At 45.9% G+C, this 27,779-nt stretch overlaps 1 protein-coding gene across 2 annotated transcripts; it reads left to right on the top strand.

Moving 5' to 3' along the window:
- The first annotated feature begins 476 nt into the window (after nt 1-476).
- Nucleotides 477-18,961, top strand: HERPUD1 (homocysteine inducible ER protein with ubiquitin like domain 1). 2 transcript variants are annotated; one of them, XM_081963686.1, is made up of 8 exons: nt 477-715; nt 4,147-4,224; nt 5,161-5,232; nt 7,266-7,393; nt 9,284-9,406; nt 11,028-11,372; nt 12,901-13,009; nt 16,892-18,961. In XM_081963686.1, the coding sequence occupies exons 1-8, from the start codon at nt 566-568 to the stop codon at nt 17,048-17,050; spliced, it is 1,164 nt and encodes a 387-aa protein (XP_081819812.1). In that variant the 5' UTR covers nt 477-565; the 3' UTR covers nt 17,051-18,961. The 2 variants fall into 2 exon arrangements, with proteins under 2 accessions (XP_081819812.1, XP_081819811.1); XM_081963685.1 differs by having other exon boundaries at nt 478-715; nt 16,889-18,961.
- Nucleotides 18,962-27,779: the final 8,818 nt, after the last annotated feature.

The following is a 27,779-nucleotide window of genomic DNA, read 5'->3' as shown; positions in this document are numbered from 1 at the left end:
CACAGGCCTCGTTCTAAGCCAACGGCTGCATCCCCACCACAGACCGCTGAATCACAAGCAACCTAATTTTAGCTTAGCCTTGTTTCTTATGGGAACGCAACAGCAGCAACAACAGTAAACACGGTTACGAAACGCGGAAGGCTGCAGACTCGGCGGACTCCAACTCCCTTACACCCCCGCTGATCGATCCAGTGACAAGGAATCATGGGAGCGGTAGTCCAACAGGGGGACGCGTGCGCACCGCGCACCAACCAACATCAACTTCCCCGCCTTCGGATTGACAAGCCGCGCTCGGACCTCCTCCCGCCCTATCGCGCTTTCCCTTCCATCCTTTCCCGCCCAACGGCCACTCGTGATGGGTCCACGTCCGGCGCGAGGTCGTCCCGACGGCCAATCCCCGACGGCCACAGCGACGTCGCCACAATACGGGAGGCGTGGCTTGAGCCGCCCGCGAGGCTATAAAAGGAACCGCCACCGCTTTAGAGGACGCTGTTGTCGTCGACCGAGGAGGTTTTTTTTTTTTGCTGGAGAGCGGAAGTTGTTTTTTTTGGGGAGGCCGCAGAGGATGGAAAGCGGGCAAGCCGTGGAGGAGGAGGTGGACCTCGTCGTCAAGAGCCCCGCGCAGCGCCACCCGGACCTCCTTCTCTCGGCCCGGCGCTCCTGGAGCGTCCGGCGCCTCAAGGCGGAGCTGCGATACCTTCACCCGGATGAACCGGTGAGCTTCTGAAACACGCATGCGCACTAGCCCGTCTTTTCTCTCTCTCTCTCCCCCCCTCTTTTCCCTTGCGCGAAGTGGAGCCTCCTTGGACGGGCGCAGTCTATCCCGCTTCGCTTTGCTGGCTGGGGTTGGCGTGCCAGGGCATTTTTGGGTCTCGGGGTGGGTTTCTAGGGAGGGGCCAGACGACGAAGCTGGGGTTAAGGTTTCGAAAGCGTCTTTAAGCGCCTTTTCCTGCCTTGGGGGTCGCTGAGATGGGCTTGGGAGTCCTTCCCCTCCCCCATGGGAGTTGTCCCTTTGCCAACGTGGAAGCCCTTTGGACTTCCTCCAACGTGGGGCTGGGTTGGGATAGTCTGGAGCCTCCTCTCCCTTTTCTCTGGACTTGGTGACTCGCCCCTCTGCTCTGTGGGGGGGAGGGGGGAGCTTCTGAGCAAGTGCAGAGTGCATTTACAGTGTTGGGTGCAATGCAAAGGTTGCAGTTGAAGAAAGGGGGGCACGTTGTTTTTTCCCCCCCTGCTGGATTGTGGGTTTATCCCCAGTGCTTTCCTGAGCATGCACAGAGCGCATTGGCTCTGGCCCGTGATTCAAAGCAAGGATCGTGTTGCATTTGAAAAAAAATTCCCTGCAGGGGTGATTTATCCCAGCGTCTTTCTGAGAAAATGACAGGCGGCTAGCAACTCCAGGAAGTTGCTTTCTCTGAAATGGATTTTGTTCCCTTTTGTTGAGGATTTCAGTCAATCAGAATAGAGCTGGAAAGGGACCTTGGAGGTCTTCTAGTCCAACCCCTTGCTCAAGCAGGAAACCCTACACCTGTTCAATAATTTTAAAGGGATTTCTCAGTCATGACCTTTGCCTGCTGAGCTCACCATAGATGTCCTGTAGGTATTTGAATTTTCTTTATTAAAAAATCTGAGTAATGGGCAAGGAATTATCCTGATTTATTTATTTTTTTTACCCCATTTATGTTAGGTTTGTAGAAGGTGCTCCCTTCCCCCCAAAAAAACAAATATCCTGTGTGGGTTGACTCTCTGGAGAGAAGCAGCCTTGCCCACTTTTCCTGCAATATTTTCATGGAAATTGCTAATATTAAAATGATGACATTTTGCTGGGCGTGTTGGCGCTTTGGTTTGGGAGCAAATTACTCAGTGGAATGGCTGGCCTCCAGATATTTTGGGTCCTCCCATCACTGGAGGGGATTTTTTTTTTAAAGAGAGATTGGACAGCCACTTGTCTCTGCTTGAGCAGGGGGCTGGACTGGAGGATCTCCAGGGACCCCTTTCACCAACTGTTATTGAAAGTTCTGATTAATAAAATACTTCCTTGCGGTGGCTGCTTGCGAGAATTGTAGCTTTCCATGGACATGAGGCCAAAGTGAAATGCCTTTTCCCCCATCAGTAATCGGTACATTTATATTATGAAACATTGATAGACTAGGTCATCTGGAAAAAGAAACATTTTGTCCTTGGTGCTCTATGTATTTCAATCCACCCCCCCACCCCAAAAAAAAAAAACCCCTCTATTGCTTGCTGTTAACATGCGGGAATTTTAGATTCTAAAGCTAAAGCAGAAAAAAACCATAGTTTGTGATTGCCTTTTTGTATCTCTCCGCCTGCAAAACAAAATGGTCTTGGCACTATTTGCTTTGCAAAGCAGATGATGCAACTGAGCCAACTGCCAGCATTATTTTTTTTGTTTGGAGTTGTTTAAAGTTAACTCAAGCAGAAGAGGTTTCAGTACAGTTTCATAATTAATGTTTGTGCGTTTCTATATTTTGGGAACATGTTCCCCCTTTGCCTGATATTGACAAGGTTAAATGCTTTGGCCTTGTAATAATAACGAGATAAGGCTGGATTGGAAGGGGACAGGATTGAAATTAATAAAGTTTTCATTGCATGCAACAGAGAAGGCAAAAGGAATGGGAAAAAAAAGATCTTAAAACAACAGCAAGAGGTGGTTTTAATACAAAATGCCCCAAGGCTGGGTGGTGCCTTGTGACCTTTCCCTGGAATTTGGGAAGTTATTTGGCAGCACCGTCCTTCCCCAAGGCCACTGGTGAGGTAGGCTGGGTGGGTGCAGCTCCATGTCGCTCCTTGCCCATCTGTTTTGGCCTTCCATGCCAGCTCAGCTCAGTTGACCTCTTAGGAACCCCGACCTCCACTGCATAACACGTTGATTGTACAGTGGTGTATTAGGATTAGGACCCTTTCTGCTTTGAGTTGGCGTTTAATCTTCCGCCCAAGGATTTCTTCCGAGAAATTTGGAGCAGCGCAGGGGGAAATGAGTTTCATCTGCCCATGAAACCAACACTACAAAGCCCAAGGTGCAGAACAGCCAGTTCCTCAGACTGATAGCCTCCATGTTTGTGTATGTGTGGGAGCTACTTGTCAACACCTTTGAAAGATGTCTGGTTGAGAAAGGCTAGTATTGGTATAAACCAGTCTTTAAATCTAAAATTCCTAAGGAATAATGCCTTGGCTTAAAGACAAGCCATTGGAAGGTTAAGAGGCCTGTAGAGATCTACTTTTAGGTACTAATTAGCAATCAAAGGAAAGTTTACATGAGAAAGCTTTCCTGAAAGCCGTCAATGATTGACATAAATGCCTGCCAGTTTGGCCTTAGGTTGGTAATAACTGCAAAAGGTTGGTTTTTGCCCAAGGTGTACAGTCTTACCTGGGTTCAGAAGGAGCCATAATGTGACCCTGATTCAGAAGGATTCAATCTTTTAGTAACGTTTTGTTTTTTTTTGTTAAAAAATAAAGGAAAGGTTACAAAAAGACATCCGAAAATATACACTTGGCAAGCATCTGAATCTTGATCACCTGGCCATGGGGATGCTGCACGGTCATAAGTGTGAAGAATGGTCATTAATTCACTTTTTTCAGTGCGCTTGTAACTTTGAACAGTCACTAAATCAGGGGTGCCCAAACTTGGGAACTTTAAGACTTGGGGACTTCAACTCCCAGAATTCCCCAGCCAGGCTGGGGAATTCTGGGAGTTGAAGTCCCCAAGTCTTAAAGTTCCCAAGTTTGGGCATCCCTGCACTAAATGTACTGTTGTAAGTCATTCTACTGTGGTTTCACTACATGCAGCCCAGTTCCTTCTGTAAACTCTGTTGTGCAATGGGTGTTTGTTTGTTTCAATGATTTAGCTGCTCTTGGAAGCCTATTGACCAAAGACAAAATCTCCCTGGCAGTTCAGCCACAGGAAACCACTGGAATCCAGCTGTAATCTCCTTCAAGGGGGGAAATATTTTCCTCTTCAGAAGTGACCCAAAGGTCATTGCTCAGCTGGTTGTCCAAAGATCAGCTGCTTATAATTTACAACAACAACAAAAAACAGCATACTTGCACATTTATAAGAATGAGGAATCTTGTTCTGGAAAAAGAAAAAAGATTTTTAAAACTGCTTTTTCTTCTTTTCTCCCTTCAAAGCCTGAAGAGGCTCAGCGGTTGATCTACTCTGGAAAGTTGTTGCCCGACCATCTTTTCCTGCAAGAGGTCCTGACCAAGGTACGTGGGGTCAGCCATCAATGGAGCATCGAGGAAATGTGCTCCTCAGGTGGCTTTGGAAACTTTAATGAACACTTTTGTTTAATGTTTTTTTTTAGTTTTCAAGACAAACACAACATATCCTCCTTTATGTACTGTAGAAAGTGTATCAGTTGGTTACAAAAAAAGCTTTCGTGCATCTCTTCCACAGTCAACAAACATACTTCATATTAATTCAAGTACTTTAACTCAGATATTTACACATGTTACCATCATCATACCTCCATTTTCATTTGACTATAATTGTTTAAACATCCTTCATCATAAAATATACCAAGATTTAATACATAACCACATACTGGCATTTCATTTACTATTTCTAAAATCCTCCAATAACACGGAATCTTTATATCCTATTCTAGCTAAACATCCATAATATTCAATAACAAAATTTTCTAATCTTTCTTTCCATATCACTATTTGCAATTTACATCCAATTTCCTTATGTTGTGCCCATACCTATATATACCTTATTATCATTATCCCTCCTTTATTTAACTATATCCTGTATCATAACATTTCCCCCCTAATATTCAAAACTTAACTATATCTAACTTAGTTCTTTTTTATTAACCTTTATATATAATCCAAGAGGGTTGCTAATCTTCCTTTCATGGGTACCATTCAATATTCATATCCAATTATTACTTATCATAACACTACGCATTGTATACATTATTATCATTATCAATTGTTTGTTTAACTATATCTATTGTCACTAAATTTTACTAAGTTTAACTAGTTTTCAATTATACTCTTCCATCTATCAACCTGTATCTTTCCAGTAGCAAAACAGTCTCATGTCTTCTGCCATTTGTGGTGTCAGTCCTTTAATCATCTCCTTAATCAACTTTGTATGGACTCCTCTTAGCAACTCTTTGCTTTTTGTTTATGCAGGAGACAGTCCACGCTCTTCATTTGGTGTGCAACTCTAAGAACCTGCCCACGATGCCAGGAACTGAGGCGAAGGTATTGAAAAGCGATCATTTGAAATATTAGCTTATCGCCGACTTGGAGGATCAGATATTTTGTGATCTGGGCAAGATTTTTATATTGTACCAACCCGTTAATGGGGATTTTTGGGTGGGGGCGGAGACAGGTGTCCCACAGGTATAGGTAATGGCTGGCTGTAACGTATTCCAGGTGAACCACCTTGAGGCTTTCTTGAGCAGCAGTGTTGAAAGCAGGGACTTGGGTCTGTAGGTGGTCATTCTGGGACAGCTTCTTAAGCTTGGCAACTGTGTGGACTTCAACTCCCAGAATTCCCCAGCCAGGCAGCATTGGCAGAGGCTCCTCGGGCCGGTCCTTCAGCCTGCTGGCTGGGGAATTCTAGAAGCCCACACATCTTAGTTGCCAGCCTTGAGAAATAAATGTTCTAGGACAGGGGTCGGCAGCCTCAAATACTCAAAAGAGCCATTTGGACCCATTTCCCACCGAAAAGAAAACACAGGGAGCTACAAAATCCTTCCCATGCCTGACTATTTCCTGAGTGGCCACAAAACTAGTATATGGAGTTGAATTAAACGTTCTGTTTTCTTCTGAAACACGGTTGGTCCTACCGGGGGTGGAAAAGCTCAATAAATCACGTGCCAGCGGGTGTCGCACATTGTGTGACGCATATTTTGAGCAACAGGGAGCCGCAGCAGAGGGATGAAAGAGCCAGAGCTGCCGGTTGCTGACCCCTGTTCTAGGATGTCAGAGAAAGTAGCCAACTGACCCAGGGGCCAGGCATAGTTCCAGTTCTGGTTTGTTGATCGCAGTGATCCAATTTCCATGTTGTTTCAGCCTCAGAAGAACATGGCTTCCTGGCTGTGTTTGGCTTAACAGAACAGGTGAAGTCGGCCGTGATTCCATAGGTTGAATGGAGACCTTAGGGCAGGGGTGTCCAAACTTGGGAACTTTTGATTTTGCGCCAGTGAGGTTAAAACCAATTTCGTTGTATTTAAGTACAGTGACAATAAAGATTATACTTATACTTTTAAGACTTGTGGACTTCAACTCCCAGAATTCCCCAGCCAGCCAAAAAAATTGGGAGCCCTGAGTGGGATAGAGCCCACTCAATGGCTAGTCTGGGTGTGTATTGTTGCTGGGGTGTGGGCGATTACCGTATTTTCTGGAGTAGAAGATGCACCTCCCCCTCCCTAAAAGAGAGTGGAAATGTTGGTGCGTCTTATACAGCGAATACAGCGGCCCTGCCTCTGCATCCCATTTTTGTAAAAATAAATAAATAAATGGGTGAGAAATAGTCAATTTTTTGCAAAAACGGCATTTTTGCCCTCCCACCAAGCACTCTGCAGCCTTCAGCAAGGCTGGGGAGGCAAAAATGCCCCCATTTTGGTGAAAAACGGGGCCCCCAGCCCTACTAAAGCCTGCAGAGTGCTTTTCTGGAGACTTTTTTTTCTTACTTATCTTTTCGAAATCTTGCTGCGTCTTATATACTTGGTGCATCTTACAGTCCGAAAAAGACGGTATTTTATTTTTATTTTATATCGTGTTTTTATGTCCCTTTTTATATTCCGTCTTGAGCCACCATGTGCGAGTAGGTGATGGTGGTGCAAATTTTCTAAATTCTAAATAAAACAGAATCATTTGCTTTAGAGCAGGGGTGTCAAACTCGATTTCGTTGAGGGCCACATCAGGGTTGCGTTTGACCACGGGGGTCAGGGTGGGCGTGGCCAGTTTGATGTCACTCACGTTGGCACCTGTGGCTCCCGAGCTCCGCTTTTGGCTGGCATGTCCCCCTGCAACCCCCTGCCAGCAAATGCTGGGAGGGCCGCGTTTTCACTGACGGGTGGCACCTTGGGCTGGTCCTTTGTTATTTTCAGGGCCGCCCCTGCGGGTCAGATCTAAGCGCCCTGTGGGCCGGATCTGGCCCCCGGGCCTTGAGTTTGGCACCCCCTGCTTTAGATGGCTAGTGTGAGAGTCTGCAATGGAGCTGCGTACTTGGGATGAACCTTTTGAAGCCGGTTTTAAAAAGCAGCGGTACATTTTTGTTGGTTCAGGTGGCTGAAGCCAAGGAGCTGCTCACAGCATCGAGCCAAAATCCTTCATCCCTTCCTCCAAGCTTTGCTCCCAGCCAAGGACAGGCTGCCCCAGACCCGCCTGTGACCACAGAGGAAGCTGACACGAGGTGAGTTTGAGCATTGGCAGGGCGAAGGACAGAAACATCTGTGATTTGACGATGAAGTTTCCCCATCAACCAGGTAGAGTTGGCTGGGAGTTTTGAGTCCGAGCAACTGGACTTCTTTTCTTTTCCTTTTTTGGTTTGAAACGGGTCCAGTTGCCATGACTCAGCTTGCAGTCGTCTGTGATTTGAATTCCAGGCTTGGTAGCTTCACGGGCAGAGCCACGTCGATTCCTGGCTCAGAACAGAAGCTTTCTGCTTGCTTCTGGGAGGTGTGTTTGCCTCTCCAAGCTCTGGGATTTCATCTTTTTATGTCCCATCAATGCCTCGGCTGCATTTCGTTTTCCACAATCTGTTAAATTCAACTAGGTGTAGATGGGACTGACTTTTTCAGAGTATAAGATGCATCTTTTCCCCCCAAAAAAGAGGCTAAAAATCTGGGTGCGTCTTATACACTGAATACAGCATTTTTGGCCTACCAAAACCTCACCCCCTTCACCAGAATGGCTGTGCAGAGCCTGTAGGAGGCTTTCAGAGTGCTCCTGGGGGCTGGGGTGCGCAGAAATGAGTGAAAAACTGGATGCTTTTTGCTCATTTTTGCCCCCCAGCCCCCAGGAGCACTCTATAAGCCTCCTAAAGGCTATGCATGCCCTTTTGTTGATGAAAAATGGGCCTGTTTTTGCAAAAAAACGGGCCGTTTTTGGGAGGTCTGCAGAGTGTAAAAACACTTCACATCTGTGTTGATGAATTGAGCTAGTCCTGGGATGGCAAACCTATGGCACGAGTGCCACAGGTGGCGCACAGAGCCATCGCACCAGCTCAGCTCAACTGCACACACCAACCCTGCCAGCCAGCTGAGTTTGGGGTCTCTGCCACGCATGGCGGACGTGCAGTTGTGCAGGGGTGTGTTTGTGTTGTGCGCGCATTGCATTAATGGTTATTTCAGCATGCAATGACAAAAAGGTTAGCCGTCACGGAGCGAGTGCTTTCCTACCAGGGACAAAAGGAACAAGCTGTGACCGTAACATGGTTACATTTTTTGTGGGTGAGGGTGGTACATAAAACAGAAATTCTTTTGTTGAAAGCTTCTGGCATTACTTTACAAAAACCCCTTTGTTAAAGGTCTCCAAAGGGGGGGAATATATGGGCGGTCCTGGACTTACGGTGGATGGCTTAGCAACTGCGACAGGCACCTCCCCTCACCCCAAAAGGGTTTTGATGTGCTGACATCCCCCTTGGCGCAGTCACATGGCACATTGTGGTGCTTGGCAATGGGCTTCAATTTACAGCGTTTGCAGCAGCCCAGGTGTCCGGGCCATGATTTATGATGGTTTGGCAGGAAACCAGCATTTCCAGTAGTCTGATTTGACTTGGGACCGTGGGTTGAGCCCCAACATTTTTGTTGCTAAGTGAGACATTTTGTTCGGTGAGTTTTGCCCCATTTTATGACGTTTCTAGTGAATCTGGCTTCCCCATTGGCTTTGCTTGTCTGAAGGTCACAAGGGGGTTGGGGGTGTCACATGATCTAGGGTCATAAATATAGGCTAGTTAACATACGTTCAATGACCCTGGGGCACTGCAACCGTCATAAGTATGAGCCAGCTGCCAAACGGCTGAATTTTGATCGCATGACCATGGGAATGCTGCAATGGTCGTAAGTGCGGGAAATGGTCATAAGTCACTTTTTCAATGCCGTAACTTTGAACCAGTCACTAAATGAACTGTTGTAAGTCAAGGACTGCCTGTGCTTCAGATTTCTGGCAAGAAACAACCTGCATGATGGGCTGGCTTAACGACCACCACAAAAACGGTCGTAAACGTGGGTCTGTTCAATTAGAGTTGTAACTGGAGGACTATCTGTAATGTCGGCCTTCTCTCTGTTATCTTCTGTACCAGAACTCAACCGATGACTCCAAATCCTTTTCAAGCGATGAGCTCCAGTTACTCATCCTACACCACATACCATATGCTGCAGCTCTGGTTCCATCAGCTCTACACAAGGCAGTACTACATGCAATAGTAAGTCTCGCCTTGAATCTTCCGTGTCCAAAGTCACATGCTAAGCTGTTCATAACACATGAAAATCACGGCATGTTTTTTTCAAAATAATCTTCCAGTAATACGAAGCTGACAGTACAGGCGAACCATTTCGGCATTTTGAGAATATCTGCACTGGCTTTATAACAATCCACCAAAGGTTAATAGAAAAGGTGATAGAGACAAACATATAGAAAAGTAATTTTAAAAAAATTAAATTAAATTAAAAAAAGCTCAAGACTTCATAAATTGGCCCATGTGGCCAAACAGTCTTCTTGAGTGCAAGTCACTTGGACCCCGCAAATCTTTTAGCCACAATTGCGGTAATACAGAATTTTTGCAATTTTCATAGAGTTCAATAAGACAGTGTTTCTCTTACCATGTCAATTTTCTAAACTTTAATGTTTATTTTAAGTACAAATAATAGAAACATAATACATATAAATCTAAATACAAAAGGGGGGAAAATACAAATATTACAGTGCCCCCCACCCCAAGGACATTTCCCCCCGTTATATTTCTGCTGTGACGATGAAAAGATATACAATATATTCCAATTGTGCCCTTATCCCCCTCCGAAACAACATATATTCTTGCGGAAGTTTCTTCCCTTTGTCTTCCACCAACACTGTTTTTTATTTTTAAAAAACCCCATATTTTGTTATAATTGTCTACTAAAAAAACAGTTTTTATTCGTTTATAATACAGCATACAAAGGAAATGCAAACGTAAATGGGGAAGGGAAAAGTGAGGGAAAGAGAATATTTTTTTAAAAAGGCATTGACTTCCAACTCCATTTGGTGCTGTAGAATAAGGCATGAATAGAGAATAGAATAGAATTCTTTATTGGCCAAGTGTGGTTGGACACACAAGGAATTTGTCTTTGATGCATTAACCACAACTTTATACGTATATAGTAGTATAAACTAGCCATTTCTATAACAACAAACCCCAAACCAAAGTTTTGCCATGCCAATTTCAAGACCTGTGGACTTCAACTCCCAGAATTCCCCAGCCAGCACCCTCTCCCTCCCACCCCAAATGTTATAATTTAGGCCAGGGGTCTCCAACCTTGGCAGCTTTAAGACTTGTGGACTTCAACTCCCAGAATTCCCCAGCCAGCACCCTCTCCCTCCCACCCCAAATGTTATAATTTAGGCCAGGGGTCTCCAACCTTGGCAGCTTTAAGACTTGTGGACTTCAACTCCCAGAATTCCCCAGCCAGCATCCTCCCTCCCACCCCAAATGTTATAATTTAGGCCAGGGGTCTCCAACCTTGGCAGCTTTAAGACTTGTGGATTTCAACTCCCAGAATTCCCCAGCCAGCACCCTCTCCCTCCCACCGCAAGTGTTATAATTTAGGCCAGGGGTCTCCAACCTTGGCAGCTTTAAGACTTGTGGACTTCAACTCCCAGAGCTGGCTGGGGAATTCTGGAAGTTGAAGTCCACAAGTCTTAAAATTGCCAAGATCGGAGACCCCTGATTTAGAATCCATTTGGATTTCACCAGCTGCCGCCCTAATGCTATCAGTACTTCGTAGGTGATGCTTTTCTTTCAGCGCGAGGGGAGTGTTTTATATCCCTTTTCATTTTCCTCTCTTCAGCATGGCCGCCAACGCTCATGCGGGTGACTTGTCCTCTGCACGAAGTTCCCAGGAGATCTCGGTGGCTCCGGTGACCCCTCCAGCACCTCTCCCCGGCCCGTTCCCCGCCGAAAACCCCCCGGTAGATCAAAACGCTCCCCCTCAAGCCAACCCCGGGGTGAACCCGAACCTGCGCATGAATGCCCAGGGAGGACCCCTCATGGAGGAAGACGAAGAGGTCAACCGCGATTGGCTGGACTGGCTCTACTCGGCAACCCTCTTCTACGTCTTTGTCAACATCGTTTACTTCTACTCCAGCATGAGCCGGTTCCTCTTGGTGATGGCCGGCACCCTCCTCATGTACCTGTGAGTCTGCTTGGGCGGCTGGGCAGGAAAGGCGCGCGGGGTGATGGGTCCTGCACATGGTTTGAATCTCATAGAGGTACCGTATTTTTCAGAGTATAAGCCGGACCTCCCCCCCAAGAAAATCTGGGTGCGTCTTATACACTGAATGCAGCACTTTTGGCCTTCCGAAGACGTGTGGAGGGTTTGGGAGGCCTCCAAAGCACTCCTGGGGGAGGAGGGGAGGGAAATGAGTGACGAGTGCTCATTTTTTGGGGGGGGGGGGAAACGCCAGTTTTTGCAAAAAAAACCAGGCCATTTTTTCCTCGTTTTTTCCCCCCAGCCCCCAGGAGCACTTTGCAGGCCTCTCAAATTCTGTGTGCCCCGTTTTTACCCAAAAAAACAAGGCTTGCAGAGGGTTTGGGGGGCCTGCAGAGTGCAAAACCTTTTTCTTTAACTTACCTCTTCAAAATCTCTGTGCGTCTTATAGTCCGAAAAATACGGTAGTCCTTGACTTGCAGTCATTCGTTTAAAGCAGGGGTGTCCAAACTTGGGAACTTTTAAGACTTGTGGACTTCAACTCCCAGAATTCCCCAGCCAGGACTTTATGATGGTTGCAGGGTCCCACAGATGAAGCAGAATCAATGGGGAAGGCCAGATTCACTTAACAGCTGTGTTAATAGCTAAATAACCTCAGTGATTCACTTAACAGCTGTATCAGGAAAGGTGGTAAAACAGGGCAAAACTCAACCGTCTTGCTTGGTTCAAGACAATTTTGGCCTGGATTGTGGTCATAAGTCGAGGACTTACCTGTATTTGGAAGGAAATTGACCAGCAAATCGAGATATTTGACTAGGCTGGAAGTCGGAAAACCTGCTGAGAAAGGACAGTGGCTGACCACTTCTGCGTCACTGCTGAGAGAATGTATGTTGTTGTTCGTTGCGAAGTTGTGTCCGACCCATGGCAACGTTCCTCCAGGCCTTCTTGTCCTCTACCACTCTCTGGAGTCCATTTCAGCTCACGCCGACTGCTTCGGTGACTCCATCCAGCCACCTCCATCCATTCATCAAACTATTCTCCAAGGCACCGGAGAGTAGAACAAGAAGCAATGGGTGGAAACTAATCAAGGAAAGAAGCAACTTAGAACTAAGGAGAAATTCCCTGACAGTGAGAACAATTAACCAGTGGAACAACTTGGCTGCAGAAGTTGTGAATGCCCCAACACTGGAAGTCTTTAAGAAGAGATCAGATAGCCGTTTGTCTGAAGAGGTTTAGGGTTTCATGGCTAGTTGAACAAGAATGTTTCCTTCTAGTTGGACTAGAAGACCTCCAAGGTCCCGTCCAACTCTGTTGTTCTAATATCTCCTTCTCTGTCGTCCCCTTCTTCTTCTTTTGCCTCCATCGTTTCCAGCATGAGGCTCTTCTCCAGTGAGTCCGTCCTTCTCATTAGGTAGCTATATAGCGAATAGATAGCTGCCCAAATTTTAAAAAATAGAAGTTGATTGTCACTCAAGAGGGTTTTGCCTTTCTAACCAGTGTCTTCTATTCTTAGGCATCAGGTTGGCTGGTTCCCTTTCAGACGAAGGCCTGCCCAGCCGCCACCACCGAACAATATTCCTGTCCAGGCTGCGGTTAATCAAGATCAGAATAACAATTTACAAGTAAGTTTCACGCCAGAGAGCGTCCTAAAGATTTGGCTTTCAGAATGAACCTCTGGTTCAGTGGGGCATTGCTTCCATGCTAAGCCTGTCTAAGGATTCCCTTTAAAGGGACACGGTGGCTCAGTGGCTAAGACGCTGAGCTTGTCGATCAGAAGGTTGGCGGTTTGAATCCCTAGCGCCACATAACGGAGTGAGCTCCCGTTACTTGCCCAACTTCTGCCAGACTAGCAGTTCGAAAGCACATAAAAATGCAAATAGAAAAACAGGGACCACCTTTGGTGGGAAGGGAACAGTGCTCCGTGCGCCTTCGGTGTTTAGTCATGCCAGCCACATGACCACGGAGACATCTTCGTACAGCGTTGGCTCTTCGGCTTTGAAACGGAGATGAGCACCGCCCCCTAGAGTCAGGAACAACTAAGCACATACATGCGAGGGGAACCTTTACCTTTAACTCCCTTTGGACTACAATTAGTCTCTTCCAGGGCATTTCAGGTAGTCTTCAACTTGCAACCATTGATTTAGCGACCATTTGAAGTCGCAGCCTCATTGAAAAGAAGGGGACTTATCTAACCGTTTTTCACACTTAAAACCGTTCCAGCATCCCCGTGATCAAAATTTGGGTGTTTGACGAGTGTATCAAATTTATGACGGTTGCACTGTGGCTCACACCATCCCCCTTTGCGACCTTCCGACCAGCAGAGACAAACGGGGAGACCAGAATCTCTTCAAAACCGTCTTGCTGGCTTAACAGCTGCAGGGATTCTCCTTAGCGGCAGCAAGAAAGGTTATAAAATGGGGCAGGACTCGCTTAGCAGCAGAAAGTTTGGCCTCGACTGTGATCTTCTTAAGTCGAGGATTATGTGTACCATCGGAACTGGGAAACGGTAGGGCTGTTTCCAGATGTGGTTTGGCCTCCAGACAAGACCTGCTTTGTCTAACTTAATACATTTCCGTTTATAGAACTTTTGGAATTAAGACCCTCAAAGATGTATTTAAAAATAAATCCCTGAACCATCCTTGGAACAGGAAGTGTGGCACACAGCCAAAGAGGAACAGAACAAATTGTTATCTTATTGTCTAGAACAGTGATGGGGAAACTTTTTCACCTCGGGTGCCAAAAGTACGTTTGCGCCATAATTTAATCCCCCCCCCGGTGCAGTACCCCCTGCGCATGCGGGCGTGACACACCCACCCACCCAACTGCCCTGCACATGCGCACACATGCGCATGCTCTCTTGCACAGGCTTTCTTGGAGTCTGGGGAGGGCAAAAACTGCCTCCCCTGCCACCCGGAGGATGGAAACGGACTGTTTTCCGACTTCTCGGTTGTCCGTTGGGCCGCTTTTTTCCCCCTCCGGAGGCTTCAGGAGGGTGAAAAAAGGCAAAAATCAGAGCTGACAGGGCAATGCCTCGCGTGCCCACGTGGAAATGGGTCCGCCTGCCACCTGTGGCACATAGGCTCACCATCATGGGTGCCTCCATTACTAACCAAGGAAGAAAACTCCCGACTCCATTGTTTGTGGAATTAAAGATACTTTTACTGGTTATGAAAAGATAGCAGCGACCGTAAAGCAAGATCTGAGCCAGGAAGGCGCGAACAAGTACATATCAAATGATTACCCAGCCTCCTCCATTCAATGACCCCAGTCCAATCTGCAACTCCCTAAGGTGTCATGTGGGGTGCATCTCCAAAAGGCATCATCATGTTGGTATGCAGGACGGTTGGCCTTGCCCAAGTCCAAACATCGGCCATGGTGAGAGCAAAACTCCCTTCTACATAACTCCTCCAGCACCATGCGCTTCCCTCCCCATTTCTATGGCAGCCGATAGCAAGCAAGCGAAGCAGAGGCTGACAACGGCTGTAGAGTGTTGAGTTCCTGGATTATGGCAGGTGCCCGTCCCGTATCAACTGCCGCTTTATCTCCTCCTGCCACTTGTACGATAAACCCAAGCAAGAGGCAGCTGGCCATCATTGGCTAGTGATCGCGCTGTAACTCTACTGGAAGTATTTTAGTACATTTTATTTAGCAAACAGGTTTATATATTCATTAGTTTTTTATCCCAAAGATGTTTTTTTTTCAAGAGGCACCTGGACTTTCTTCTTTTTTTTCCCCTTCCGGTTTCCCTTCTCCTCCAAGAAGCTCAACTCTCAACGTCTTGGATGAGAAGCGAAACCAGAAAGAAAAAAGAAGAAGAAAGTCCTCTTGAAAAATGCACTTTTTGGGACAACCGTGACCTGGATGGCTGAGAAGCTCTACAGGCATTTTTATCCTGTAGATGTAACTTTCTTATGTTACAAGTAACTTGAGGTAGCAAACCTATCTACTCCTCCCTCTGTCTCCTCTTTTCCTCAACAACAACCCTGTGAGGTGGCTTGAGCTGAGAGGGAATGACTGGCCCAAGGTCAGCTGACTCTCATGCCTAAAGCAAGAACTGCAACTCAGTTTCCTGGTTACTGAGCCAGCACTTTAACAACTCATTGGAAACTGGTTGGGTAGCATCTCCTTTTATTCTAGAACCTAGTGAAAAATTCGTTATTTTAGCCTTGAATATCTGCAGTATGAAGAAAACAGTGCCAGAAAAAACTTACCTTGCTCTCACCCTCTGAATCCTGCCAATGTAATATTTCAGTATTTAATAATACTGGATGAGAATAGTTTCATTAATGCCCAGGATATTTCGCGGGAGTATCCTTAAAATATAAGATCACATGTAGTCCTTAACTTATAACCAATTAGTGACCATTTGAAGCTACATCTGCACTTTTTCACACAGGCCTCCCCATGGTCACCTGATCAAAATTAGGGTGCTTGGCAACTGGTTCATATTTATGACGGTCCCAAGGTCATAGGATCACTTTTTGCAACTTTCTGACAAGCAAAATCAACTCACTCGCTGAGTTAACACTTGCAGTGATTCGCTTAGCAACTGTAGCAAAAAAAGGTCATAAGAGTGGGGCAAAACTAACTTTTGCCTTGCTAGCAATGGACTTTTTGTTTTTCAGTTTTTTTTTTTATTTTCAAACATACAAAATACACAAAAACAAAACTTAGACAAACTACATTTACACAGTACATTAGAACTTCATGTTGCTTCTTACAGCAGTTTCAAATCGGTACAATTCTCCTTATTTCCCCTTCTAATATGTTTCATTTGAGTTTCACCATTTTTAACCCTCTTATTTTACTTATCTATCTGATATATTGGGTGATTACCTCTAATAAGTCTAAACTCTCTTGAGTGCATATACACAAGGCACTTCTCCTTAACTTCTACTTTGGGGCTTTATTGGCGGCTTTCCATTTTTGGAAATGGATTTAATCTTTTTTTAACTTTTGTGATGTGTGTTTTTAATGTTGTACGCCGCCCTGAGTCCTTTGGGAGAAGGGCGGCATATAAATCCAAATAAACCTAAACCTTTCACTGCCCCTTGTTTCTTTCCTCCCAATACCAATGGACCTATACCATTTTTCCCATGTCCAATATTATTCTGTCTCTTCTTTTCCCTGAATTTCTTTTGTTAATTTGTCCGCAATGAGCATTTTAACTCAGCTCTGGTTATAAGCCACAACCTATGTTCACGAAATTTGCGATGCTGTAAACACACGGTGCTTGCAAGGAATTTATCTAAGGTCAACCAAAAGTAGAAGAAAAAGGTTCCAACTTCAGCCTAGTTAAACCGTATCAATAGTTGGAGTTTTTGAGGCCAGGCGCATGCGCGGAAGGCACATGCAAGAGCAAAGGGCATGCGTAGAAGGTGCACATGTGCCCCTGCGGCAAACCGGTGGTAACGAAATGTGCAACCCACCACTGGTTGGAGATCGCTAGGAGGAAGGGTCTCCATGTAATTTACGCTTTGTTTTGTCCCCCTTAATCTCAGCAGGAGGAAAACCCAAGAGAACAAAATGAGACGGAGAATCCAGAGGCCGCCCGCGAGAACCAGCCAGCCCCAGGTGTTTCCTTCATGAGCACAGCTTGGCTTTTCTTCAAAACTTTCTTCGTCTCCCTCCTGCCAGAGGGGCCTCCAGCTGTGGCCAACTAACTGGGCACATAAACTTCCTCTTTCTCTTCTCCGGACACTGGCTTGAATGTCCCCCCAACGTGGGCAAGGATGGTTGGAGCGAAAAAGGGGGGAGGGGGAGCCAAATGTAGACTTTTGACGTGAAAGACAGACGTGGCTGGGCGTGCAATGAGTTGCTCGCTCAGAGCTTCAAGGAAGAGAATAGACCACCGAAGCCACAGCTTTTAAGAGAGCTGTGAAGTTTTGTTACCTCAGCTGTTTTGGGAGCCAAGAGAGGCAGGGTCCTCCTGCCGGGACCGACTTGATTCCAGTTGGAGTGGATCTCCCGCTTGCCTACGCGGAGTGTGCAATCTTGTGCAACCGGCATATTTAGAGAGAGGGGAAAAAAAACTGCACAGGGAAAGTTAAATGAAGAAGAGCCGTTTCTTCATTCCTGACAACGCGTGTAAAAGATAAGGTGTAAATAGCTTTTTCACAGAAGGTAAAACGTTGAGCCTATTGATACTACACAGGTGGGCAACCAAAGCCCCCTTTACGACGTGCCGACTTCAAAGTCCCAGAATTCCTGAGCCAGCCATGCTGCCTGTGGAATTCTGGGAGTCGAAGTCCGCAGGCGATAAAGGGGCCCCGTAGTTTCTCAGCCATTGCTACACAGTGTAGCAGAAAGTATTTTACTAGGTTTCAAGCACAGAGGGCTTGTTTTTTTCCTACTTTTGCCAATTTAGCAAGTCAACCCAAGATCCGGATAGATCAAATTGCAAATAATGACTTCTTTCAAGCAGCTTCCTATTTTGCAGCAATCTACTTAACCTTATAAGATCTTTTTGTCATTACATTTCAAAGTTAAAAATAGAGAAATGGGAGTTGTGCAAAAGAAGACTTGTGAACAATCGTTCCCTCCCTCCCTCCCTCCCTCCCTCTCTCCCTCCCTTCCTCTCACTTTCCTTCCTCTCCCCTCGTCTCCTTTCCTCTCTTCCCTCCCTTCTCATCACGCAGATTTTCCGCCCGAGTCCCTGCAGGTTAGCCATACATATTGTGAATGAATACTGCTATTGGGGATACATTTTTTAAAAAAAAATTGGCCTGAATCTGAAGTCTGGAGCCTAACTCCATGGAACTGGAGGCTCTTGATACTTGGAAAAGAAAGGAGGGATATTTTGTGTGTGACCTTTGCTCCTGAGTTTACAGTCCGAATCCCCCAGAGATGGGTCAGAGTGAGTAAGAGGGTCGCCCAAAATTACTGTTCATTTTGCAAATAGAAGTTTGAACCCAGGCTGTGTGATTTCGAGCATCTTTTGATCCAAAGATTGTGTGGGCCTCTCCCAGCCATGTTGGGAGCAGCAGTATAATATCAGAATTATAGTGGGAGTTGCCGTTACACAATTGCTGTGATGGTGCGATCTCTGTCACTCATGACTGTTGCAAATTAAGTGTGGTTGTGATGGTCTCCTCCCACTGCTACATGCCCAGGGTCTCCTAGGAGGGGAAAAATATTCTTTTAACACCTGCATTTAACTTGGACATTTTAATGCAAGCAAAAGCACATTCTGTTTAATTGGTCTGCTTACAATGCTCAGATTAATCCCCCCCCCCCCTTTCCACTTAAAGATACTTTTGCCTGGAACTCCCTATAGAATTGCATGATTTTCTCCAAAGTCATTCTTTTCCACTCAGGGATTATTTTGCATATAAAAACATTTCCCCCCCCCCCCCCATTTCTGTGTTTGGATTTCAGGATGATACTGAAATGGTGTGTTTTCGCTATTGTGGATTGTAACTTGGATGTTTTCTCTTTCACTTATCTACTCTTAACGTTTCATAAGGACAGTCACACGATGGCTGGGCTGTTTTTTTTTCCCTTGTACATTATTATTATTAAACAAAGTTTAATATATTACAGCTTTAATTTTATTAAACCAAGATTGTTTGCAAGCTTTTGGGAGTTATTGCATTGAGAGGACTCCAAAAAGTTTTACATTTCAGATGAAAGGGAAAGTTGGCATGTCAGGAAGCAATGCTTTCATGTATCAGCATCTCCTCTAATCTTACACAATGCCATATGCCAGGGGTGTCGATCTCAAGGCCCGGGGTGTATGTGTGTTTCCAGTCTGCGGGGTACTTAGATGTGACCCGTTAGACCACCCTGGAAACGGCGAAGGACCAGCCCGCAGTGCCTCTGCTAGCGAAAACTGAGCTTGGGAGGGCTGTATATAGCCCTCACACATCCCCCTTTAATACTTTATTTACAGTCACAGACCAAACATAAACAGTACAAAAGAGAAACAGCAGCCAGTCGCCAAAAGCCCAACTAAGGGAGGTTACAGCTCTCTCCTCTAATGGTCACAGCTCTCAAGGAAAACCTGGAAACCTGAGAGGTGATGTACGAGGAGACATCCCCAAGGCAATGCACAAAGAAATCACAGCCATCAGGACCAGAAGGGACGATTTCAGGAAGAGACAGTAACCTAGATCTGTCCGCGCTATACATAGGGCAAAATAGAAGGACATGCTCCGCTGTCTCAACCTCGGCTCTGTCACAAGGGCACAGCCGCTTATTAATCGGGAGCCTCTTGTAACAACCATCCAGAAGTGCTGAGGGCAAGACATTGAAGCGAGCTAGGGAAAAAGCTCTTCTGTACTTGGGAATGGTTAGGGTATAAAATAGGAAGCCATCCTCAATCCATAGTTATTAACTTGGTTGAGAGTCAGGGGGGAGCAAGTTTTATTGGCTCTGGCTTGTAGATATTGTAAATCAATGTCCACGAGCCGTTGGGCTATCCTAAATTGGGCATCCTTGAGGTCGTAGTTTCCCAAGGCATCCTCTGAAACCTAGCAGATGAAGTTTCTTCAGCAGCTCTTTCTCCCAGCGAGAAATATGGGAGTCCGTGAACACCAGGGAGAGGTAGCTGTCAGGAACTGCCAGAAAGAGCACCCGAAACAACCATTTAAAGGTGTTTATCCAGGCCATACATTCCACCGATCGAATGCCCAGTTCCAGGTATATCGGGGCCAAACCAACACAAGTGGGAAGACCCAGAAGTTTTCTAGGGAAAGCAGCCTGGGTTCTTTCAATGCAATCCTTATCCATATGGGAATGCCGTAAAGAGTTTGGGCCAGCGTTTTGGCTTTGTAAATACGTAGGGCAGAAGGAATGAACTGGCCACCCTGGGTATAAAAGAATCTTAAAATCTGCTGGTGACTACAGGAGGCCGAGTTCAGCACCTGGGTTCGATGTCTAGTCCAGGCACCGGTGTTCTGAAATTGAATACCTAGATACTTAAAATGGAAAACCTGCTTAACAGCATTGCCACTGATATCCCAGTTATACAATTTCCGGGCTCTAGTAAACACTAGTACTTTTGATTTATCATAGTTAATAGCCAGATGGTTTTCAGCACAGTAAGACCCAAATGCAGAAAATAATCTTTTCAGTCCTGGCCTTGACAATGAAAGGAGAACCGCATCGTCAGCGTAAAGAAGAAGCGGGATCTTTGTAGTTGTCAGCTTCGGGGCGTGGGACTCAATATGTCCGATGTAACCAGCCAGGTCAGATAAAAATATATTAAACAGAAGAGGAGCCAGAACACATCCCTGCCTTACTCCATTCTTAATCGGGATAGGATTAGAAAGTTCTCCCTGCAGACCACACCTGACCTGGCTGGAGGTCTGATTGTACAAGGACCTAATTAAGAAGAGCAAACGTCTGTCGATAGAACTTTTGAGCAGTTTTGACCACAACAAACCCCTAGGGACTGAGTCAAATGCTGACTATACCACCTGGTATAGTAGTATATTTGTCGACCAGGTGCGCTAGGGCAAAGCAGTGATCTAGTGTGGCACAGCCCGCTTTAAACCCAATTTGTTCAGCACCAATGATATTGGATTCCTCAACCCAAGTGAGGAGTCTGCGATGGAGGTATTTGGCATACAATTTCCCAATAATGGAGAGCAGGCTTATGGGGCGATAGTCAGCTGGGTTGTTTCTATTTCCTCGTTTAAAAGCTGGCACAATAATTGCTAAGCTCCAGGAGGAAGGTACTCTGCCAGAGGAATTAATATATGTAAAGAGTCTTGCCAAAAGAGGAATCCACCATTCAGGGTTGGACTTTAGCAGATCAGGGGGAATAGCATCAGGGCCAGGAGCTTTGCCTGGCTTAAGTTCGGGGATAAACTCGGTGATCTCAGCATGGGTCACAGGTTGCCAGTCAGGGGCTACAGGAGACAGCTGTGGGTCGGGCACGGTTGAACTTGCTGACGCCTGGTAAATTGCCAAGAAATGGTTTTCCCAGTCTCTGTTAGAGATGCAGCATAGAGGGAGTTCCCGATGGCCCGGCAAAGAGCTGGCAGCAATTTGCCAAAATAATCGGGTGTCCTTCTGCTGGATAGAGAGGAGAAGTAAATCCCACTTCTCTCTCTCTCTTTAGCTTTTTTTTTCTTAGCAATTAATCCTTTGTACTCCCGCTTCAGGCAGTAGTAGTCCTCTGGTAGGCGTTGGTCCCCTCGGTTGCGGTAGAGCAGGTAAACCCGTTTAATCTGGTTCCTAAGCATCAAGCAATCTTTGTCAAACCAAGTATTACTTCGTGATTGATATGGACCACTCGGCCCACAGACGGCTCCAAGCTCCCTTTGGACACTGTTAATTAGTGATTCAAAAGCCAAGACTATCTCCGAGCCACTGCTTGCTACTACCTGATTGTACAAGTTGAGACACTCCGGAGATGATAAAAAGGAGTGAAACTTTTTTTCAATATTGGGAGACCATTTGATCCTCCTTGTGTATGAGGCCACATAGGGGTCTAATATCTGAGGGCCCCTAGGGAGATGTATATTTGAAAAAAGCTCAATGATTGTAACCAGGGGGTAGTGGTCGCTCTGCGTAAGGCAATCCACATAAAAAGCACGGACTGCCTCTCTTAAGGGTCGAGATACCAGTACAAAATCAATAACACTACTCCCACGTAAGGAACTAAAAGTAAATTCGCCAGCCAGATCACCTAGGGTACTCCCATTAAGAATTATCTTGTTGTGTTGGGCTGCTAGAAGGGCTAACTGGATGCCAGCAAAATTTGTTAATTCGTCCTTAGAATGTCTGGCTGAAGTCAGATGGCCTATGGCCTGGAGGGTTTCTTGGGGGTAGAGTGCCTCTATCGCTGGAGGGACTTGAGCTCCCAGACGGGCGTTAAAGTCACCCCCTATTAGGATGTACATTGCTGGGAATTTAGTTTCCATACAGGTAATATAGTTCTCCAGCGTGCCCCATTGAGCCTTGATATCGGCTTGCTTCCTCGCCGGGGGAAGATAAACATTGAACACTAACAGTTTGCTACGTCCTTTCTTAATTAAAAGCGCCATAGCTAAAGAGCCACAGGAGGGTAGTTCCACTGTCTCCACTTTCAAAGAAGTAGAGACCAAACAAGCTAGACCACCTTTAGGCCTCCCTGCCGTAGATTGTCTAATAGCGGCCAATGAGATGGCCGTAAACCCTGAAAAGGATATCTTATCACAAGCCCAGGTCTCCTGAAGCAGGATCACATCGAATGAGTGGATATAGTTGGCAAATTCTGCAGTGCCGCATCTTCGCCCCCAGCCTGCAATGTTCCACGAAAGGCACTTGAGTGTGCAGGGCGGGAGGGTAAACGGGTTTACTAGTCATTCTGTGTTAATTTTTTCCAGAGCACCCTTCGGATCCAAAAAAAATACATCCATTATTAGATGGCAAGGTCATCCTCTTGGGAGGCAGAGGCAGGGGAAAAGAGTGGGGAGGTGAGCCTTGCTCGTGGGGCTGTAAGACTCTAAGCGCACTCCAGTTCGTACTTGTGGCATTGACTGGTTGCTTAGTTGGAAGGTATTCGGCAGTGTCATCAAGCAGGGTTTGAGTTAGCCCTGCGTCTCCAGGTTTATGAGTTAAAATTTTTGGAGAAAATGCCAATGGAGTGTCTGCTGGTAAATCAGTATAAAACCCCTGAGGTCCAAAGGAATCCTTGTCAGAGATTGATAGACTCAGAAGCTTGGACTTAACTGCATCCAGACGCTTTATAATTTGGCCTCTTTCCAATTGAGGAAGCGCTCTAAAGGAGCCAAAGAGCTGCGTCTCCTCCTGGTTCCAAAAGCCATCTTGACACAGATCAGTCCCATAGATAGGTGGAATCCCAGAGACATTGACCTGGGACCCATCAACCAAGGGAGCCCTGAGCTGATGTTGCTTCTTTTGGGGCCACCTCTTCTCAGCTGATCAAATCGAGGGAAGCTTCCTGGTAAGATGTTTCATGCTGCGGGGGGGCTGATTTGGCCAGTTGTAGGAGGAGCAGTTAGCCTACCGTCTGAGAGGACGCCAGCTGAGGGTTGTGCAGAAGTAGGTATATATCTAATATATGGTGCATTGTCTGGGATAGCATTCGAAGTTGGCTCATTAATATATGCCACTGAGGATCTTTTGGGGGCAATAAGTCTCCTGCCACTCACAAGTTGTCGGTTACTCAAAAGTGGCTTAGTCGATATGTCTTTGAAGACTCTTCTTGGCAGGATGCCAAAGGATCTTCACCAGGATCCTCTTCTGAACAGTAGTTTTGGGATGTTGGGATTGTCGAAACTAAGCAGCACTCTGGAGCAGTATTGAGGGGAGGGTAAGGGTTCGACCTTCTTCAGATCATCAGCTTTGAGCCCCAGTAACTTAAATAGGTGACCCCTCGCCAGCTGTGTTGACCTCCAGTAAGGTAATTTGCCATTAATGGGGTTAGTGATGAGGGCCACCTGTTTTGGCTGTAAGACCAGGCGGCTATTCGGGTCATAGGATGTGGAATTCAGACTGTTAATAGAATTTTGTTGACCAAGATTTTTTTGGCCAGTGCTTTCCTTGAAGCTTTCCCTGGGATTTGGTAGGGAGCACCTTGTCGCCACCACCGACTGCCGAGCGATCTTCCCAGAACACCCACTGGTTGAACACCCAGGAGACTAAGTAGTTTAAAGTACTTACTATTCTATCAAGCTGGAGCTGAATGCTCGCTGTAGTTTCTGCAACCAGAAAACATTGCTGAGCCAGAAGCTCTACAAGCGTAGGCTCATGCAAGGGGTGGTTAGGGGCCGCAGTTTCAGGTAAGTCTTCATTCTCAGCTCGGGGGGGGGGGGTGGCACCTTCAGAAGCTCCCCGACCAGAAGGCTGAGTCAAAACAAAGTCCTCGATCTTAGATTGCTTCAAGAGAGGTTGAAAAGCCAAGTCAACGGGAGATCTGCTCCTTTTCCTTGTCTGCTGCCCAGTTCCCTCTCCAGTCATTTTCAGGGCCTCCATTGGGGCAGGGCCACCAGAAAACGGTGGTGTTAAAGTTGGGATTTCTAATCCCTTATCCCGGCATGGAGCTGGCTCACTTAAAGTTGCTGAGTCATTTGTCTTCCGAGTATGCAGAGGGATCTGTGAGCCTCCAAACAGACCTCCCAACTGACTCCCCTCAGGCTGTGCTTTCCCAAACAGTGCCGAAGCCCCGCAGCTCTCCGACTGGGGAAGGGGGGAGGATGCACAACCCACAGTTGGAGAAACAAGCCGACATTACCCATCAATTCTCTGCTGCCCCTGCAATCCAGCCCCACCTTCCTTACTGCTTGGTGAGCGCTGTGCCGTCTTTGTTTCCTTTCCCCTGGGAGAGGCCATCCCGTGGTTCCAAGTAGGAGACCTGTCTTGGTCTGTTTTATCACTTTGCAGTAGAGAGTTTGCAGTGTCCATTATCTGAAAAAAGTCATTTATCTTGGGTTGTCTGGGTGTTGTCGCAGCCATGGATAGCAAGTTTGTTGCTTAGTAGAGAAAACTTTCCTCTCATTCACTAAGGGCTTTACTACCTGGAGTAAAAACCGGAGTAAAAGCTGGAGTAAAAGATGAGCCTCTTAGGTAGTAAAGTTAAAAAAATTTAAATTTAAAAGTTGAAAGTTAAAAATTGATTAAAATAGAAGAATGTTTTTAAGAGGAATCAAAATAGAGAGTAACAGGAGAACAAATTTAAAAGTTAAAGTTAGAAATTGATTAAAAATAGAAGAGTGTTTTTTTTTAAAAAAAGAATAAAAATAGAGAGTAAAAAGGAGAGCAACGTTAAAAGTTTAAAAAGTTCAGGCCTGCAGTTATATTCCTTTTAAGGATCTTTGGCCTGCCACACTCTCTATTATTTCACTATGCTGTTTCATTAGATTAGTAATTGGGAGGGGTGTAATAGTAAGGAGTAGAATTGTGGAATGTGTTGTTGTCATTCCTTTCTGGAAGCCCAAGGTCATCTTTTGTCTCTGCACCTCTGCACCTGACCGGAACCAGCTGGGTGGAGATGCCAGCGTGGGCGAAGAAGATTGGACCATGTGATGGATTTGTGGGTGTGGGGATATAAGATCATGAACTTTCAACTGGGTGGAATCCCAGGAAGTTTTCAGATTTGGGATTCCACAGTTTGTTGCCAACATGTTTGTCTTATTAAATTGGAACTTTAAGGATAGCTCTGCCTTGGACTCTGATTTAATTCTGCCTGATATTTGGAACGCTGGCACATTGTTAGTTTGATCCGAGTTGGTTGGGTTTTTTTTTTTTAAGTGAGCTATAAAACGTCAGAAGGCAGCAGAATTATTTATCTTGCCTGGTTGGGCTAGTTTCTAAGAACTCCCTAGAGGGGGGGGTGTCTCCAAATGTGGCCACTTGAAGACTTGTGGACTTCAATTCCCAGAATTCCCCAGTCAGCCATGACATTGAAGTAGAATGCCAATTTGATTTTTAAAAAGAGACAAAATTGACCCAGCAAATTTTTTCTTGTCTTTAGTATAAGGAGCAGATTGGTCCATGCTGGCTGGGAAATTCTGAGAGTTGAAGTCCACAAGTGGCCATGTTTGAAGAAGCCAACTCTAAAGCCTCTTCTTTTAACCCCCCATTTTTAGCAAAAACACAAGATTCAAGTGCAAATTACACCATTGTCAGGAAGGGCATCTTTTGTGTGATGAGGTCACAGCGTACAGCTTGTGGCATCATCTGTCCCTTTGAATGGCAATTTTTTATTTTATTTCTATAAATGCTGTTATAAAGCCACGGTGGCCCAGTGGTTAGAGTGCAGTACTGCAGGCTACTTCAGCTGACTGCTAGCTGCAGTTTGGCAGATCGAATCTCACCTGGCTCAAGGTGGACTCAGCCTTCCGTCCTTCCGAGGTGGGTCAAATGAGGAGCCAGATTGTTGGGGGCAAATAGGCTGATTCTGTAAACCGTTTAGAGAGGGCTGTGAAGCTGTATATAAATTTAAGTGCTATTGCCCTTCCTTCCTTCCTTCCTTCCTTCCTTCCTTCCTTCCTTCCTTCCTTCCTTCCTTCCTTCCTATTAGAATGCAGCATTGCAGGCTAACTCTGCCCACAGCCAGCAATTCAAAACTCACCTGGCTCAAGAGATTGACTCAGCCTTCTGTCCTTCTGAGGTGGGTAAAATGAGAACCCAGATTGTTGGGGGCAAATAGGCTGACTCTGTAAACTGCTGAGAGAGGGCTTTAAAAACACTGTGAAGCTGTATATATAAGAAGTCTATTGCTATTGCCCTTCCTTCTTACCTTCCTTCCTTCCGGTTGACTCAGCCTTCCATCCTTCCAAAGTGGGTAAAATGGGGACCCAAATTGTTGGGGCAGATAGGCTGACTCTGTAAACTGCTTAGAGAGGGCTGTAAAGCTGTATATAAATTTAAGTGCTATTGCCTTTCCTTCCTTCCTTCCTTCCTCCTTCCTTCCTTCCTTCCTTCCTTCCTTCCTTCCTTCCTTCCTATTAGAATGCCGCATTGCAGGCTAACTCTGCCCACAGCCAGCAATTCAAAACTCACTGGCTCAAGGTTGACTCAGCCTTCCATCCTTCCGAGGTGGATAAAATGAGGATCCAGATTGTTTGGGGCAAGAGGCTGACTCTGTAAACTGCTTAGAGAGGGCGGGAAAGCACGGTGAAGTGGTATATAAGTGCTATTGCCCTTCCTTCCTTCCTTCCTTCCTTCCTTCCTTCCTTCCTTCCTTCCTTCCTTCCTTCCTATCTATCTATCTATCTATCTATCTATCTATCTATCTATCTATCTATCTATCTATCATCTACCATCTATTAGAATGCAACATTGCAGGCTAACTCTGCCCACAGCCAGCAATTCAAAACTCACTGGCTCAAGGTTGACTCAGCCTTCCATCCTTCCGAGGGGTAAAATGAGGACCCAGATTGTTTGGGGCAAGAGGCTGACTCTGTAAACTGCTTAGAGAGGGCGGGAAAGCACGGTGAAGTGGTATATAAGTGCTATTGCCCTTCCTTCCTTCCTTCCTTCCTTCCTTCCTTCCTTCCTTCCTTCCTTCCTTCCTTCCTTCCTTCCTTCCTTCCTTCCTTCCTTCCTATTAGAATGCAGCATTGCAGGCTAACTCTGCCCACAGCCAGCAATTCAAAACTCACCTGGCTCAAGGTTGACTCAGCCTTCCATCCTTCCGAAGTGGGTAAAATGAGGTCCCAAATTGTTGGGGGCAAATAGGCTGATTCTGTAAACTGCTTAGAGGGCTGTAAAGGCATGGTGAAGCTGCATATAAGCCTAAACCCCATTGCTATTATCCCCAAGCTAGGCTACGTTAGTGGCAATATCAACATATTCTTGGCTAACCCAAGACTTAATACTTAAATTTAGAATTCCCAACTAGCGTTTTGACAACTGGCATGTCCTGACTCATAAGTTAACATTTTCCTTTCCTTCTTCCTCTTTCTCCCCCCCCCCTCTGCAGAAGTATAAGAAAGC

Source organism: Natrix helvetica (assembly GCF_964273705.1).
Source record: "Natrix helvetica genome assembly, chromosome: 10".
NCBI lineage: Eukaryota > Metazoa > Chordata > Lepidosauria > Squamata > Natricidae > Natrix > Natrix helvetica.
Note: the sequence above shows the minus strand (reverse complement) of the source record. Positions and strands in the feature narration are given on the sequence as shown.